The following is a 14,906-nucleotide window of genomic DNA, read 5'->3' on the forward strand; positions in this document are numbered from 1 at the left end:
AAGAAGAACGGAAAGTGGTGTGTCTGCATGGACTTCACAGACTTGAACAAAGCATGTCCTAAGGACAGTTTTCCTTTGCCTAGGATTGACCAATTGGTTGATGCAACATCTGGCTACGAGCGAATGAGTTTTCTCGATGCATATCGAGGATATCATCAGATTGCTATGTTCGAACCTGATCAAGAGAAGACTTCGTTCATCACACCACGAGGGTTATACTGTTACAGTGTCATGCCGTTTGGGCTGAGGAATGCTGGGGCTACATACCAAAGACTTGCAACCATTATGTTCAAGAAGCTCATCGGGAAGACTTTGGAAGTTTACATAGATGATATGGTGGTAAAGAGTCGAGAAAAGGGAGGGCATATTTCTGATCTAAAGGAAGTGTTCGAAATCCTGAGGAAGTATAAATTAAAGCTCAACGCCTCGAAGTGTACGTTTGGAGTTGGTTCAGGAAAATTCCTGGGCCATTTGGTAACTTTGAGAGGGATAGAAGCAAATCCCGATCAGATTGATGCCTTACAAAGACTACAGAGTCCCAAAACTACCAAGGAAGTCCAGAGACTGACTGGAATGGCAGCAGCACTTAACAGATTCATCAGCAGGTCAAGTGACAAATGCAGACCCTTTTTTCAGTTATTGAAAAAAAAGGAGGGATTTGAATGGGGAACAGAATGTGAACAAGCTTTCCAGGACCTGAAGAAGTACCTGGCCGAGCCCCCACTGTTGTCAACTCCACAGCCTGGTGAGTCTTTAATTCTGTACTTAGCTGTTTCCGAGCATGCAGTAAGTGCAGTCTTGTTGAGGGATTTGGGGATCGAACAAATCCCCATCTATTATGTTAGCAAGACATTGTTGGATGCAGAGACGAGATATCTGCCTCTAGAAAAACTTGTCCTGGCACTTAGGACAGCAACCAGGAAATTGCCACACTACTTCCAAAGCCATAAGGTTGTGGTTTATACTGAGTATCCATTAAAATCACTGCTTCGAAAAGCAGATTTCTCGGGAAGGATCTCGACGTGGTCCGTGGAGTTAAGTCAGTATGATCTCGAGTATCAGCCACGCACAGCAATTAAAGGCCAGGTGTTGGCTGATTTTGTGGCAGAGTTTTCCCCCACTGTTGCTCCCTTGCCTCCTACGAGAAAGGAACAGGCAGTTAAGACATCATCCTTGAAGGATCAACCCGTAGCCGAACAGGATCCCAAAGAATGGAAGTTATTCGTTGATGGATCAGCGTGTAATACTGGTTCTGGAATTGGAGTTGTCCTCTTTCCTCCTCAAGGAGTTCTGATTGAACTCTCTATTCGGCTTGGATTCAGTGCATCGAATAATGTGGCTGAATATGAAGCACTCTTAGCTGGATTGAGAAGTGCAAAGACCCTTAAAGCCGAACGGGTCAGGGTGTATTGTGATTCCCAGCTTGTTGTGAATCAACTGTCCGGCGAGTACGAGACTCGGAATGAAAAGATGGTAGCCTACGTGCAAGCAGCAAAAGACTTGCTTGATACCTTCGAGAGGGTATATATTGAGCAAATAAGTTCTGGACAGAATGCTCATGCAGATTCTTTAGCTTGGTTGGCTGCAGCAGTACCAACAGAGTTTAAAAGAAGGGTGGCAGTAGAATACCTCAGTGAGCCGAGCATTGGGAGGAGTGTAGACTTGGTCTTGGACGTGAACCAAGGACCAAGTTGGATGGACCCAATAATGGAGTTCTTACGAGACGAGATACTCCCTTCTGATAAAAAGGAGGCCCACAAGATAAGAGTCAAATCTGCTAGGTTTTGGCTGTCCCCAGAGGGTAAGTTGTATAGGAAATCCTTTACGGGTCCCTATTTGCTATGCGTACATCCTGAGATGGTACAGAAGTTCCTTCATGAAATCCACGAGGGAACATGTGGGAGCCATGCTGGAGGCAGATCTATTGCCCACCGAGCAATTACTCAAGGCTACTGGTGGCCACACATGCAAGAAGATGCAAAGGTGTATGTAAAGATTTGTGAGAAGTGTCAAAAGTTCTCACCAATGATTCGAACACCCGCCGAAGATCTGGTGCCATTAACAAGTCCCTGGCCTTTTGCTCAATGGGGGATGGATATCGTGGGTCCATTGCACAAAGCAACTGGGAATCGAAAATTCCTGCTTGTTGCAACTGACTATTTTACAAAGTGGATTGAGGCAGAACCACTGGCCAAAATCACTGAGCCTATGATAGAAAGGTTCGTGTGGAAAAACATCATCACTCGTTTTGGGGTCCCTTATTCATTGATTACAGACAATGGATCCCAATTCCAGAAGAAATTCAAGGCTTTTTGTGCCCAATATGGAATAAGAAATTTTTATTCCACCCCAGCCTACCCTCAGAGTAATGGGCAAGCAGAGGCGTCTAATAAAACTATCCTAGATGGGATAAAGAAGAGGCTGGACAAAGCAAAGGGAAAATGGCCTGATGAGTTACCATTAGTTTTGTGGGCTCACCGAACAACGCCTAGGAGGTCTACGGGAGAGACCCCCTATTCGTTGGCATTTGGAATAGAGGCTGTCATACCTCTGGAAGTGGGTCTGCCGACCAACAGGACAGCTCTGGTTGAAAGTGGAGGCAATGATAGGGCCCTTCAAATCGAGCTTGACCTTGCCGAGGAGAGGAGAGAAAAAGCCTTGATACATCTTGCTTCTTACCAAGAACAGCTGATGAAAAGCTACAACAAGCATGTTCACCCTCGAGAATTTGGTGTTGGGGACCTTGTGCTACGAAAAGTGCTCGGCAACACCAAGGTGGCTAACGAAGGCAAGCTGGGGGCCAACTGGGAGGGCCCATATAGAGTAACTGAGATTATAGGCATAGGAGCCTATCGATTGGCAGATTTGGATGGTGATCCAATTCCAAGGCCTTGGAATGTTCATAATTTACGAAAGTTCTTTGTTTAGAAGTATTAAATCCTGTTTTGGATTTACACTACGTGATTGTGTGGGAATTACGAATATAATTCCTTTGTTCTAGTTTTGATTATTTTTTAAAACAAGGGTACGAGTAACGCCCTTTTGCGTTTTACAGATTATGAATAAAATCACTTCTTTCGAATAACTGTTGTGGTATTTAAATACGAACTACGAGTTTGGTTCTCCTTATTCGTATTGGGGAGCAGGGTATACCTTTTGAGTATGTGAAACTTAAAAGTTTTATACATTTTTAAGTACGTGGCACTTAACAAATACAAGTACGAAACACTTGTATAGAATCCCAAGTATGTGAAACCTGGGTATACATTTGAATGCAAGTATGAACACACTTGTATGTATTTTCTTAAAGTACGTGATACTTAGCAAGTATGAAAATACTTGTGTGTTTTCTTTTAACAAATACAAGTACGAAATACTTGTATGGACGTTCAAAGTACGAGATACTTATATGGTGTTTTAAGTACGTGATACTTGAGAACCTATATTGGCTTGACTTAAATGTAAGCCACATTTAGTTCAGTACGTGAAACTGAGACACAAGTATACTTGTAAAATTTTCAAGTATGAAACACTTGTAAGATTTTCAAAACATTAAGTACGTGAAACTTAAACACAAGTACGAAACACTTGTGTGATGTTCTAAATACGTGATACTTAGGCGATTTTGTGTGAGTACGTGATACTTAACAAGTATGAATACACTTGTAAAGTACTAAACTTAAAACAGTACGAGACACTGGGAAACAAATGTTTTTAAGTACGTGAAACTTAAACTCAATACAAAATAAGCATGTTTGTAGGATTTGCTTAAAGTACGAATACTTATGCACATAAACGATGCTTAAACAGTACGAAATACTTAGATTGAAATTGCATACGAACAGATGCAGCAAACATGGAAGCCGAGCAAAAAAAGTTATGCCACGAAGGGCCGAATACCTGTTTTAAAATAAAGTATTGATAGTACTGCTACCACGCAGGGTAAAGAAGGCTATGGTCATGCAAGACCAGCCGGATGATTTATCTTAATCTAGGTTCTGAACCTCAGGAGGGACGGCAGCCTCAGCAACAGCAGCAGCAGTTTGTACCTCTGGGATAACTATCTCAGTGGTCATTTCCTGAACAGATGGTTGCACGTCATTTTGTGATTCAACTTGTATATCTTCATCAACATCTGCAAAATTGTCAATCTGTTGATCAACATCATCTGCTTGAGCTGCAACTTGGCGACTTGGTAGATCATTCTCAACCCATAGGGGAGAGTCCTCAGCAACTCCTGCCTTTGTAAGGCATGCCTCCCAGCAGGCAACCCAGATTTGATCTTGAATATCAGGCATCTGCTCGACGTAACTTGATGTTGTGGCGTCGAAACCCTTCTGATAACCATCTTCAAAGGATGCCTTTTTGGTGCTGTCCATCTCGGCCAAAACATGATGAAGGCTCTCCTCTGTGGTCTCAAGCTTGCCCTTTGTTTCAGACAAATCAGCTTTAGCTTTATCTCTCTCCCTCTCTAATCTCGTAACTGTTCGGATTAGCCTGGTGTTGTCATTTAAAAGCCTGATCCTCTCGGCTTCAGCTTCCTGGAATTTTTGGCCCAGTACGACCATTTTTTGGATAAACTAAAGCAAATAACAAAACGTAAGTAACTTTTCTCTTAAATATTACAACATTGGAGCTTTTAAAAAGAGAAGTTTATGTTACCTTGATTCCACTGACGAGACCAGTGGACACAAGCCGATCAGGGGGAGACGAAGACTCTTTCTGTAAGTCAACAGGGAGTAACAATCCTTGGGCCAGAGTAAGTGCTGTTTCCGACGAACTAGCACTGTCCCCGACGTGAACGGGACGGTCTCCTCTAGTGAATAGAGGAGTCCATGTTTGAGGAAGTACTTGGGTAGTTGGTGAAACGGGGTGATGTGTTTCGGTATCTGCTTGAGACGCAGTACCAGTTGGGTCTTCTGATCTAGGCCGTTTGTCTCTGTGAGCATCACTAGCCTCTATGGTAGTCTCCACTTCACGAGATGAAGTGGAGCGGTTCGAACCTCCTCTGTTGCGACGGGGTGCAGGGGGGGCGTTCCCTGTGGAAGCTACCCGACCAGATCCCCGTCCCCGAGAAGAGACGGTGAGGAGGGAGCTGAGGTTTAAAGGCTGACGTGTCATGGTGCTTGAGTTAGGAGAAAATTGAGAATAACCTGAAGAGGATGATTGACTGGTGTCAAGATTCAATACTGGCTGTTCGGGTTGAAGAGGAATGACCTGTCTGGATCTTCGAACTCTAACTCGAGGTAATGGAACACCTTCGGAAATAGGGATTTCACCCAATTGACCAGCTACAGTTACTCCTGCGTTAGCTCTTGTGCTCCTAGGCTGAGGAGCAGTCGATGTAGAGGCAGCGCTGGTGCTAGGATGAGCGAGCCTCCTGTCGATGACACCTCTGTACGCAGGATCGTATCCCAGAAGCACGTCAGCGTCACGACCCCGACCAGCTGTTCGGGTACCAGGCACGCCTTTATATTTCAGAACTTTGTTAATGTCCTCTGTTCGGATGTTGCTTGGTGTACGTCTGGGACGATGATTAACGTTTTCAGCTGCAAAATTCAAATTGAAAAACCAAATTTAGTCCATGAGAAAAGCTACGAGAAAGCAGTAAATGAAGAATTGTAAAAGAGGAAAATCAAGAGCATACGTGGATAGCCCCATATGTGGGGGCAATGGAGCCCCAGCACTTGGCCATCTTCCCCTAAAGGCTCGAATGCTCCAGTTACATAGAGGAAGTCGATCTCATGGTCACGAGCAGAATCTGGCAGATTGAGCACGAAGCGCTTCTCTGCCCTCCTAACTTTGAAGTAGTAAGTATTGTACTCAGGGTTTAGTACTATACTATACCACCACTGGATGTCCCAGATTCCTAAATTGGTTTCTAGAATCCCATTTAGGGCTATAGTCCCCATTATCAGTCTAAAAACGTTCGTAGAAACTTGCATGGGTGTAAGACGGTACCAGCTTAAAATCTGGCGGAGGAGTGGATGAAGGGGGAAACGGACCCCGCCTTCGACAATGGACACGATTGGGATACACATTCTATCCCACGATCCAGCATCCCTATCCGCTCCTAATGGAGCGAGTTCAAGCCCTACGTTTTCAGGGATATTGTATTTTTCTCTAAATGCCGCCATGGCAGCAGGGGTATCACAAAGCTTCCTAAACTTACTGGGTCTAGGAGGGTTGTCATCCGCCATGAGTATATTCAGAAAAGAAGAAAAGATGGAAATGGGTACGAAGTGAAACCCTAGAAACGACCCACCAAATCTGAGAATGAGATCTCAGAAAGAAACTTAAGAAGAAGAAGGGGAATGAGAGCAAGAATCTTACGAGAATATTGTGACGATTCCCTGGAATCCAATCGAGTTTGCAGGCGGCGGCAATGGCGGAAAGCTTTACGGAGAAAAACTGAAAGTTTGAATGTTTTGGATGAAAAACCAAAGAGAGCCCTTTCAGGGGTTTAAGGGTAAGAGACGGAGACGAAACGTCTCCTCTCACGCCGTTACAGGAAAAAGTAACGGAAAGCAGAAACCGTTCTGACGCCGTTTCATAGAACGTCAGTTCGAAGTTAATGCTAGGCATATGAAACGTGCCACGTGGAGTCGTTTACCCCGAAATGGTATAATGACATAGGCGCCAAAAGGCATCAATAAGATATCGAAATTATTACTGCACGGGATCAAAAGAGTTTGGTCTAGATAGAATTCTGTTTCTAAGCATCATATATTGCCCCCGAACAGTGGTAAATATATGAAGCTGGGGAGCAATTGTAGGGAGGTATTCCCGAGCAGGTACATTTAGTTATCGAACACGTGATGTCTAGGAACACGTGGTAAATACGACTAGACTTACCGCCGAGTAGTTCGGTGAACAGCGATATGGACCAGTGATATGAGAAGTCATGGCTATAAATAGACTGTTCGGTTATGATACAGCCGAACAGATGATGTAAAGAACCTAGCACGTGATACGAGTGATCACGGGTTGAAAGCAATGCAATCGATATCCGAATAAATGGTACGTGGGACCATAGTTTGAATATAGACAGGACAGTCATCATGCTAAACAAGTGTTCGGCAATATGGACCAGTGACATGAGAAGTCAATGGTCCAGGAAGGTTGTACGGGCTCAAGGACCAGTTACATGTGAGTTAACTGGTCCAAGACGTCTGTTCGGCTATGAGACGGCCGAACAAAGATGGAACTCCAATCGAGAGTAGGAGCAGAGAGAATACTCTGGAAGATTCCAGAATAGTCATGTCTCATATAGGGATAAAGATCCCAAGAATATAGGATCTGAGAAAGATATCCAACGAGTATGGGATGTTCGGCTCTTAAAGGAAAAGAATCCTAAAAGGACTCTTTTCCATAAACTGATAAAGGAAACGAGACTCCTTGATATCCTGGGTTTCCTATACGAGTTAGGAATCCTATGGCAATAAGGATGCTTGGACAGCAAGCATCCATAAATCTATAAATATGAGGAAAACCTAGAGGTGAGAGGTACGCAATACGTTGCATTATTATTGCTTTCCTACTGATAATTAGGGTTTAATTGCTAGTACGTGATACTAACAAAGGCATCGGAGGGCCTTTGCCACGAGAGGCAAAGGTGCACTCACCCCCTGTCTATTTTGCAGATTAGGGTTCAGACGTCGAGCTAGGGTTCCGGTGAAGAGGCACGAATAAGCCGTAGCAATCCAGTTGATAAGAAGCATCAATTGTTTTCATCCCCCTACAGAAGCAACCTAGCTCCGAGCCACCAGGAAAGAAAAGTGAAAGAAGATCCTTATACTTGGGCGAAAGTTTTTTTTCAGGAGGATAATAGAATAAGATCCAAGAATAGAAACCACTGAATTGCAAATCAAAAATGTCACAATTAGGATGAAGTCCAACAACAACGAAGCTCTCAAAAAGCCTTGATGGATCTTTCAAAGGTCTATGATCCTGCAAAATTAAGTAACACATTACACACTTTACCATGATGCACAACCAACAATGAACATGCCAATAATTTTTGTCAGGACAGTGTCTATAAAGGGCACTGTCATACACCATTTCTAGAGATTAGAATGCACCATGAAATAAAGGCAAAAACAAAAAGACGAGCAGCTTTAAACACACCGTATGACAAAAAGATGAAATGAAGGCATTTTACACTAGTGTTAGCAGCTTTAACCTCAAACATCAGGACTAATTCAGTCTATTTTGCTTTTGGGCTGGGAAAGGGGGACCTTATCAGTTTGAAAAATTCATATAAGCTCTAGGCGCTGCAACTGCGGATTATAAGCAAGATGGGAACAAATGTTAGCACAAAAATAATACTCCATCTGGCTGCTGAAGAGATAATCATCTTGAACCAAAAGGATCTTACTTGAGAGTCTCCGACAAATAAGAATACCAGACTCAGAAACAGGTGGTGATTTCTTTTGCTTGGAATTCTCAACAAACCAAAACGAGGCCAAAGCAAGGGAAGGAAACTACCATAATCTCCATTCTCTCTCTCTCTCTCTCTCTCTCTCTCTCTCTCTGAAACTACCATAATCTCCACTCTCTCTCTCTCTCTCTCTCTCTCTCTCTCCCCGTGAGTCCGTGTGGCTTTTATTTCTATTCTTTGGCAAAAACCACATGCCTACACTATTCCAACCACTACCTCTCACATGAAAACAAATATAATGTACCTTTAACCACATCAAAAAGCAAAGCCATGTGAAAGGCAAGAAAACATAGCATTCACTTGTCAAAGGGAGATGAGAAGAACCAAAATTACCAAAACATCCCAGCCTCAAACAAAGACCCAGCCAATGGAGAAGAAAACTCTCTTTGGAGTTACTTGGGTATATTATAGCCGTTTGGTTCGTTTATTTATTAGTCTCTTAATTCAGCCAAATTTTGGATATATATGTTTCATGTTAAACTTGGAGGATTTTCATGGATTGATATATTTGGCTTCAGTGGCCCAGTTAATCTGATTCCTTATGCACAGTTTTGTGGCGTTAGTCGAAAGAAAACCTCAGTAAATGAGGAACTAAGAAATTACGGAATTAAGTCCTGTATCGAGTAGAGATGGCTTTAGCAGCAGATCTCAGGGTCCACATTCAGTATGTCTAGGGCCTAGGCATTCAATTTCTGATAAGCTGTATTTGGGTTATGAATTTGTAACAGATTTTTGGAAGGAAGAGAAAGGGAAGGTAAACACAACTTGGATTTGTAGAGGGAAATCTACGTACATTATTTCTTTTGCTCTCACATAATTAATCCTGCATAAATCTAACATCTAAACACAACTTAACCCAGACTGAATCTATATCCCACCTGATCTCACACTCCAGTTGGAGGAAATATGATGGGAGTTTTGTGTATCAGCTAAACGCTTGAGCATTAGATAAGCATGTGCCTGTATGAGCACAAGAAAATGGGACTTCAAAAAACATAAGGATAAGCAAATAAAAATACTCCACATTCTGACAAATGCAAGAAACTGGCATAACTTGACAAATAGTTGAACCAAATCTCATTTCCAAAGCAAAACTAACATCTCTACAGGGCCAGGTCAAATTTCAATACATTGGCTGGTTAGAAATAAGGACTAATCAACTATATTTTTCCTTTTCTCAGTGCGAAAACAAACTCCAAATGTACCTCCAAACCTTGTGCACAAAATGATGGAAACTGAGTTTACTATGCTCAAAGCAACAGAGAGACATGGAAGAACAAGAAAGGAAGAAGTTCATATGTAATTTATTTACAAGCAAAAATTCCAGTTCTATTGAAAGAACTAAAGGTATCAAAGCAGGTCCAGTACAATTAGTCATTAGTTGGGTCCTGAGGAGCCTCATCAACCTTGCCTCATCAGCCTCATCAACCTCACAAAATGATGGAAATTGAGATTACTTCCTTTGGATCACCTTTCTTGATGCATTCTTCACAAGGAACCTGTCACATCTGCATGTGTAGACAAGTACTGCCCAAGTTTCACCCATAAACCTTCCAACTCTATCATCATACTGAGGACACACTTAGCATTACGCTCGTGAAGTCTCTCCCAAAGAGCAGCTCTCTTAGATATAAATTTCTCTCTTTGCTGTAAAACCTTCAGGCATTCACCCGAAACCAGACAACCAGATAAAAATGGAAAATGCTTTGAGGCATAGACGAAAGTTGGTTTCCACACAAAAGTAAGCATATTAACCATAGCATACCTTGTAATCCAGGTATATAACAAAGGCCAATGTGAAAATTTTTATTCACCTTTTGAAGATGTCAACCAATCCCATCTCTGTGGCTTGCCCCCAAAAAAGGATCGACGTAGCTATTGACCTTACAGATCCGAATCAAGCAAAGACAGAAAAAAGCAACCATCAGTGGATAATGCTAAGTGCATTTTTTTTTTTTAAAAAAAAAAAAGAACTTGCAGCAAGAGACTGTCATCCATAGCTGTTCTAACTTGGTGAAATAAAGTGTACTGACTATAAATTTTGTTAAGCTCATGTTCTAGAGTGCTAATAATCATCTTATACAACCATCTACTCTGTTTAGAAGTGAATTATATCTCGATTGAAACCATTGTGAGGGAGGAGAAAACATTGTTAGCCAAAAGTAGAAACTTGACACCAACTGCAACTTCAATGAGCATCATCATATCTCGATGGAAACCTACCACCAACTTAAAAATGAAAGTCGAAGGTCACAATAACACTTCCCACCTCATCATACTGCAGGCCACATTAACCCTATACGAAGAACAACCTCAGAGTAATTTTATTTTTCACCTCATAACGTTGGAATCTTGACAAGGTTTTCAAATTATCAGGTTTACCAATGGTCCGGATTGAATATAGCCATTGGAAAACAGCATAAAGCGGCTAGCTATCCATGCTTGGGTCTATCATTATTTTCCAAACCCCAAAAAGTTTAACGATCACACCCAAAAAATAGAGTTTTAAACAAAGATATATCTTAGAGTAATTTTATTTTTCACCTCATAACGTTGGAATCTTAACAAGGTTTTCAAATTATCAGGTTTACCAATGGTCTGGATTGAATATAGCCATTGGAAAACAGCATAAAGCGGCTAGCTATCCATGCTTGGGTCTATCATTATTTTCCAAACCCCAAAAAGTTTAACGATCACACCCAAAAATAGAGTTTTAAACATAGATATAACTTACGATCGAGGTTTAACTTACAAGCCATCTAAAAATATTGACTTATAATCCATTCCAATGGAGAAGCATAGACCAATTGACAGAGCCAATTCCAATTGGTCTTGAACTAAGTACCCTTTGAAATAAGTACATATTTCAAAGAACGGGACACACCGCATGAGAATGGCAATGCATCAATCAGAACATACATAATACAATGCTTTAGCGGCTCAAAAAAAAAAAAAACAGCTCACAAAAATATATCATCCCCAGTAATATTGCATGTAGCTTCTGGTTTGACATACTTTACTCTTCCAATTAAATCCTATCCTATCAAATGGGGAATTCACCACCGAAAGAAACAATAAGAAACAGTCAATGAAGGTCCGTAACAACAGTCAATAAATGCGTCCATCTCTTTTAATTTTAACGAAAGGAAATTAGCTATGGAAAATAAATGAATCAATCGCCTTAAAACTATTACTGCCAAAACAGGACTGCAATTGTTCAAGAAGAACAAGAGATAGAACCGATAAAACGTAGCCATAAATGCACCTACAAATTTACTTTTGTGAAGAGTGCGAACTTCGATGAAGTTGACTGTAAATAAGAAGTGGATCTACCTGCACTCTTTTTATGGTATTTACCAATCTCCAAGACCACAATGGTGGATTCCTTAGGTTTAGAATGCTATAGAAGGATGGGAGGAGTTTCTTTCAGACTTTTTTAATGACTTCCAACGTACGACGTGGTTGCAGCAAAATATTTCATAGTGTGACAGATCATGATATAACCTTCTAATCAATTTGCGCTTTCATTTCCATGCTCATGTATTGACACAGTCGATTTCTAGCAGTTTTTTCCACCCTTATTTTTTCCTTGAAAAGGCTCTAGCAGTTGAACATTAGATTAAGGAGAGAGGAGGATATCACATTAAGGACATGACATTGATCAAGATGAAGTTTTCCTTTCGTGGATTTGGTATTTTATCTTTATTTTTTTCCCAAATTCTGAAATGCCTATACTGCCTTGTTTGAGCATAACCCATTTTTCATCCTGCACAAATGAGGTGAATTAGTCCCATGTCTATTTTACTCCTATAGGTGTTGTTTGCCCCGTAAGACTGAATGCAATACTCAACTTCTGTGATACTTTAAAGTTTAAACTGTTACCTTCAACTAATTGAAGCAGGCTTGGCTGCATGTTCCCCATATACCAGTTGTGTGAATTACTTTAAGTGCCGCGCCTAAGGTCGTGTCGTGTCCTCGTGTCCGTGTCGTGTCCTCGTGTCTGTTTACTTTGAAACATCCTTAGAATGTTGGCAGCTAATCGGAAGAGAAAACAGAACCACCCACCTACGAATTCAGCCAACAAGAACTCCACCTCTGCATCCAAATTCTTTGAGGCTGAAAATTATCCAAAGCTTGCAGATTGGTCTTGGTCTCTTGGATTAGTTAAGTGTCAGGTTACCTTTGGTTCACCAGTTTGTTGAGGAACCTCCTCTTGGATTAGTTAAGTGTCAGGTTAGTTTTGGTTCATCAATTTATTTAGGAACCTCCTCTATACAGCTAGCACTGATGAAACAATTTACCGGTTTTTTTGGGTACAAAACTTACTTCTGCACTTTGCCATTGCAATTCAAAAGTGAATTAAATAATATTATTGTGTACCTCCTTTATTAAATGACTAGCTAAAGTAGAAATTTATGAACCAAAAATGCAACTACTTTTTAGTTCTAGTTATTTGTTGTTGAGGTGAAACTCTCATGATGCAATTAGTTGTGAAGTAGCTTAGTTTTAGTTACAAAACAACCACTATATAAGTTTCAAGGGTGCACCATCATTATCGCCTCTCAAACTTAATCCATATTATCATTCTCTACAAAGTTCCACACTACTAGAACCAGAATGGCTATCAAATTTCTCATTAATTTCATCTACATATTAGGGGTGGCAACATTAATGGTCCCTCCTTCTCATGCCAATCATTCCACAGGTTTCTCTAGAGACTTTTCTAGTATTACGTCTCTAGCTTTCTCTCCACCGTCGGCGAACAAATCTGCAACTTCTTCTTTGGCAGATCCGCCGTCGGTGGAGATCTCGTTCTCCCTACCTCTCATACACCAAACATCACCCCTATCACCGTTCTATGATCCCAAAAAAACTGAGGGAGAAATATTCCTGGAGAATGTGCAAATAAGTGGGGAACGAGCGCAGTACCTTTACCTCAGACAAGCGCAAGGAACAGGAACATCACGCTTCCAAATCCCGTTTACTCGTGATTTTGTTGTCCTATACTCCATTGGGACTCCACCGGTTGAAACCTTCGGTGTTCCGGACACGGGTAGTGACTTGGTATGGTTACAATGCGAACCATGCCAATCTTGCTATGACCAAATCCCAATCCGTTTCGACCCGCGAGAATCCTCGTCATACGAGTTGGTTGAATGCAATTCTAGTAAGTGTACTGGTTTCGTAAATCAGATGACTTGTGACGACGATGACTATTGCGAGTACAACGTGAATTATGAGGACGGATCTTATAGTCGTGGCAACATTGCGGAAGAGATAATGACTGTGGCCAGTCCGCATTCTACATATCATATTCCTGTTCTATTCGGCTGTGGATTTAACAACAGCGAGACATCGGGAAAAAACTATCCAAGTGTGGTGGGATTACAAAACACCAAACGCTCCCTCCTTGGACAAATAGGAACTAAAGTTTTTTCGTACTGCCACGACGACAAGAATAATGGCGCAATTCAGATAGGAAGGTATACTGCACGACTCTTGGGAAGGAAAACGGCACTTGTCTCAAACTCTGAAGGTTTATATCTCGTCAAATTCAAAGACATCATGGTTAACAAAAAGTCCTTGAACATGCCGTCGTACGTATTTGATCATGATAATGGTTATCCCGAGACGACCGGGGTAATGATCGACTCAGGAGCAGCAATTACTCATCTACACTCTATGGCATTTGAAGCGCTGCTCACTAAAATCATTGCACATATGAAGAACAAGGGCAAGCGCATGTCGAGATGGAATGGTTTATACTGTTGGGATAATCCTGGGGGAGTTCTCGATCCTTCTTTGCCAGAAATATTATTTGCGTTTGTTGATCTTTCGCTTAGACTTGGTGGTAATGCGTGGCGTCAGCAAGAACAAGATTCTTGTTTGATGATTACTCAATTTCCACACCCTTTAACCATAATTGGCCGTTACCAACTAAGGAACATCAACCTCGGCTTTGATTTGGAGAATATGAAACTCTGGATTGATATCCAAAAACCTTGTCGGCCTTAAGTATTCAACAAGGTGGCTTTGATTTGGAGAATATGAAACTCTGGATTGATATCCAAAAACCTTGTCGGCCTTAAGTATTCAACAAGGTGGACGCCGATGTGCTAGCAAAAGGATTTTCGTGCCCCTTTTTTTCGTTAAATGAATTTAGAGAGAAGCAATCTGTAGCATACTATGTAAACTACTCAATTCAACAAGGTGGACGCCGATGTGCTAGTTATTATTTACATTGATTTAGAGTTTAGCGAACCACATAAACTACTCAATCCAAAAGTTTGGAAGCAAACCACACAAACCAAAAGTTCTTTCAAACTCCAGGCATAATAATGTGAGAAAAATAAACATGGTCGCAAATCATAACTGAACATCAGAGTTGAATTTAGTTCTAGTATAAACAGTTGATGCTTATCAAACAATGGTGTTTCCCAACGTTCCGTCTTCTACAGAATGGTTA

At 41.4% G+C, this 14,906-nt stretch overlaps 1 protein-coding gene across 1 annotated transcript; it reads left to right on the plus strand.

Annotated features, from left to right (window-relative positions):
- Positions 1–11,752: 11,752 nt before the first annotated feature.
- Positions 11,753–14,455, plus strand: LOC131321064 (aspartic proteinase CDR1-like). The gene has a single exon (XM_058352081.1). The coding sequence runs from the start codon at positions 13,058–13,060 to the stop codon at positions 14,453–14,455; it is 1,398 nt and encodes a 465-aa protein (XP_058208064.1). The 5' UTR covers positions 11,753–13,057.
- The last annotated feature ends 451 nt before the right edge of the window (positions 14,456–14,906 follow it).

The sequence above is a fragment of the Rhododendron vialii genome, chromosome 3a (assembly GCF_030253575.1).
Source record: "Rhododendron vialii isolate Sample 1 chromosome 3a, ASM3025357v1".
Classification (NCBI taxonomy): domain Eukaryota; kingdom Viridiplantae; phylum Streptophyta; class Magnoliopsida; order Ericales; family Ericaceae; genus Rhododendron; species Rhododendron vialii.

Coding starts and splice junctions, on each gene's coding strand:
- LOC131321064 (XM_058352081.1), top strand. CDS start 13,058: ATGGCTATCAAATTTCTCATTAATTTCATCTACATATTAGGGGTGGCA.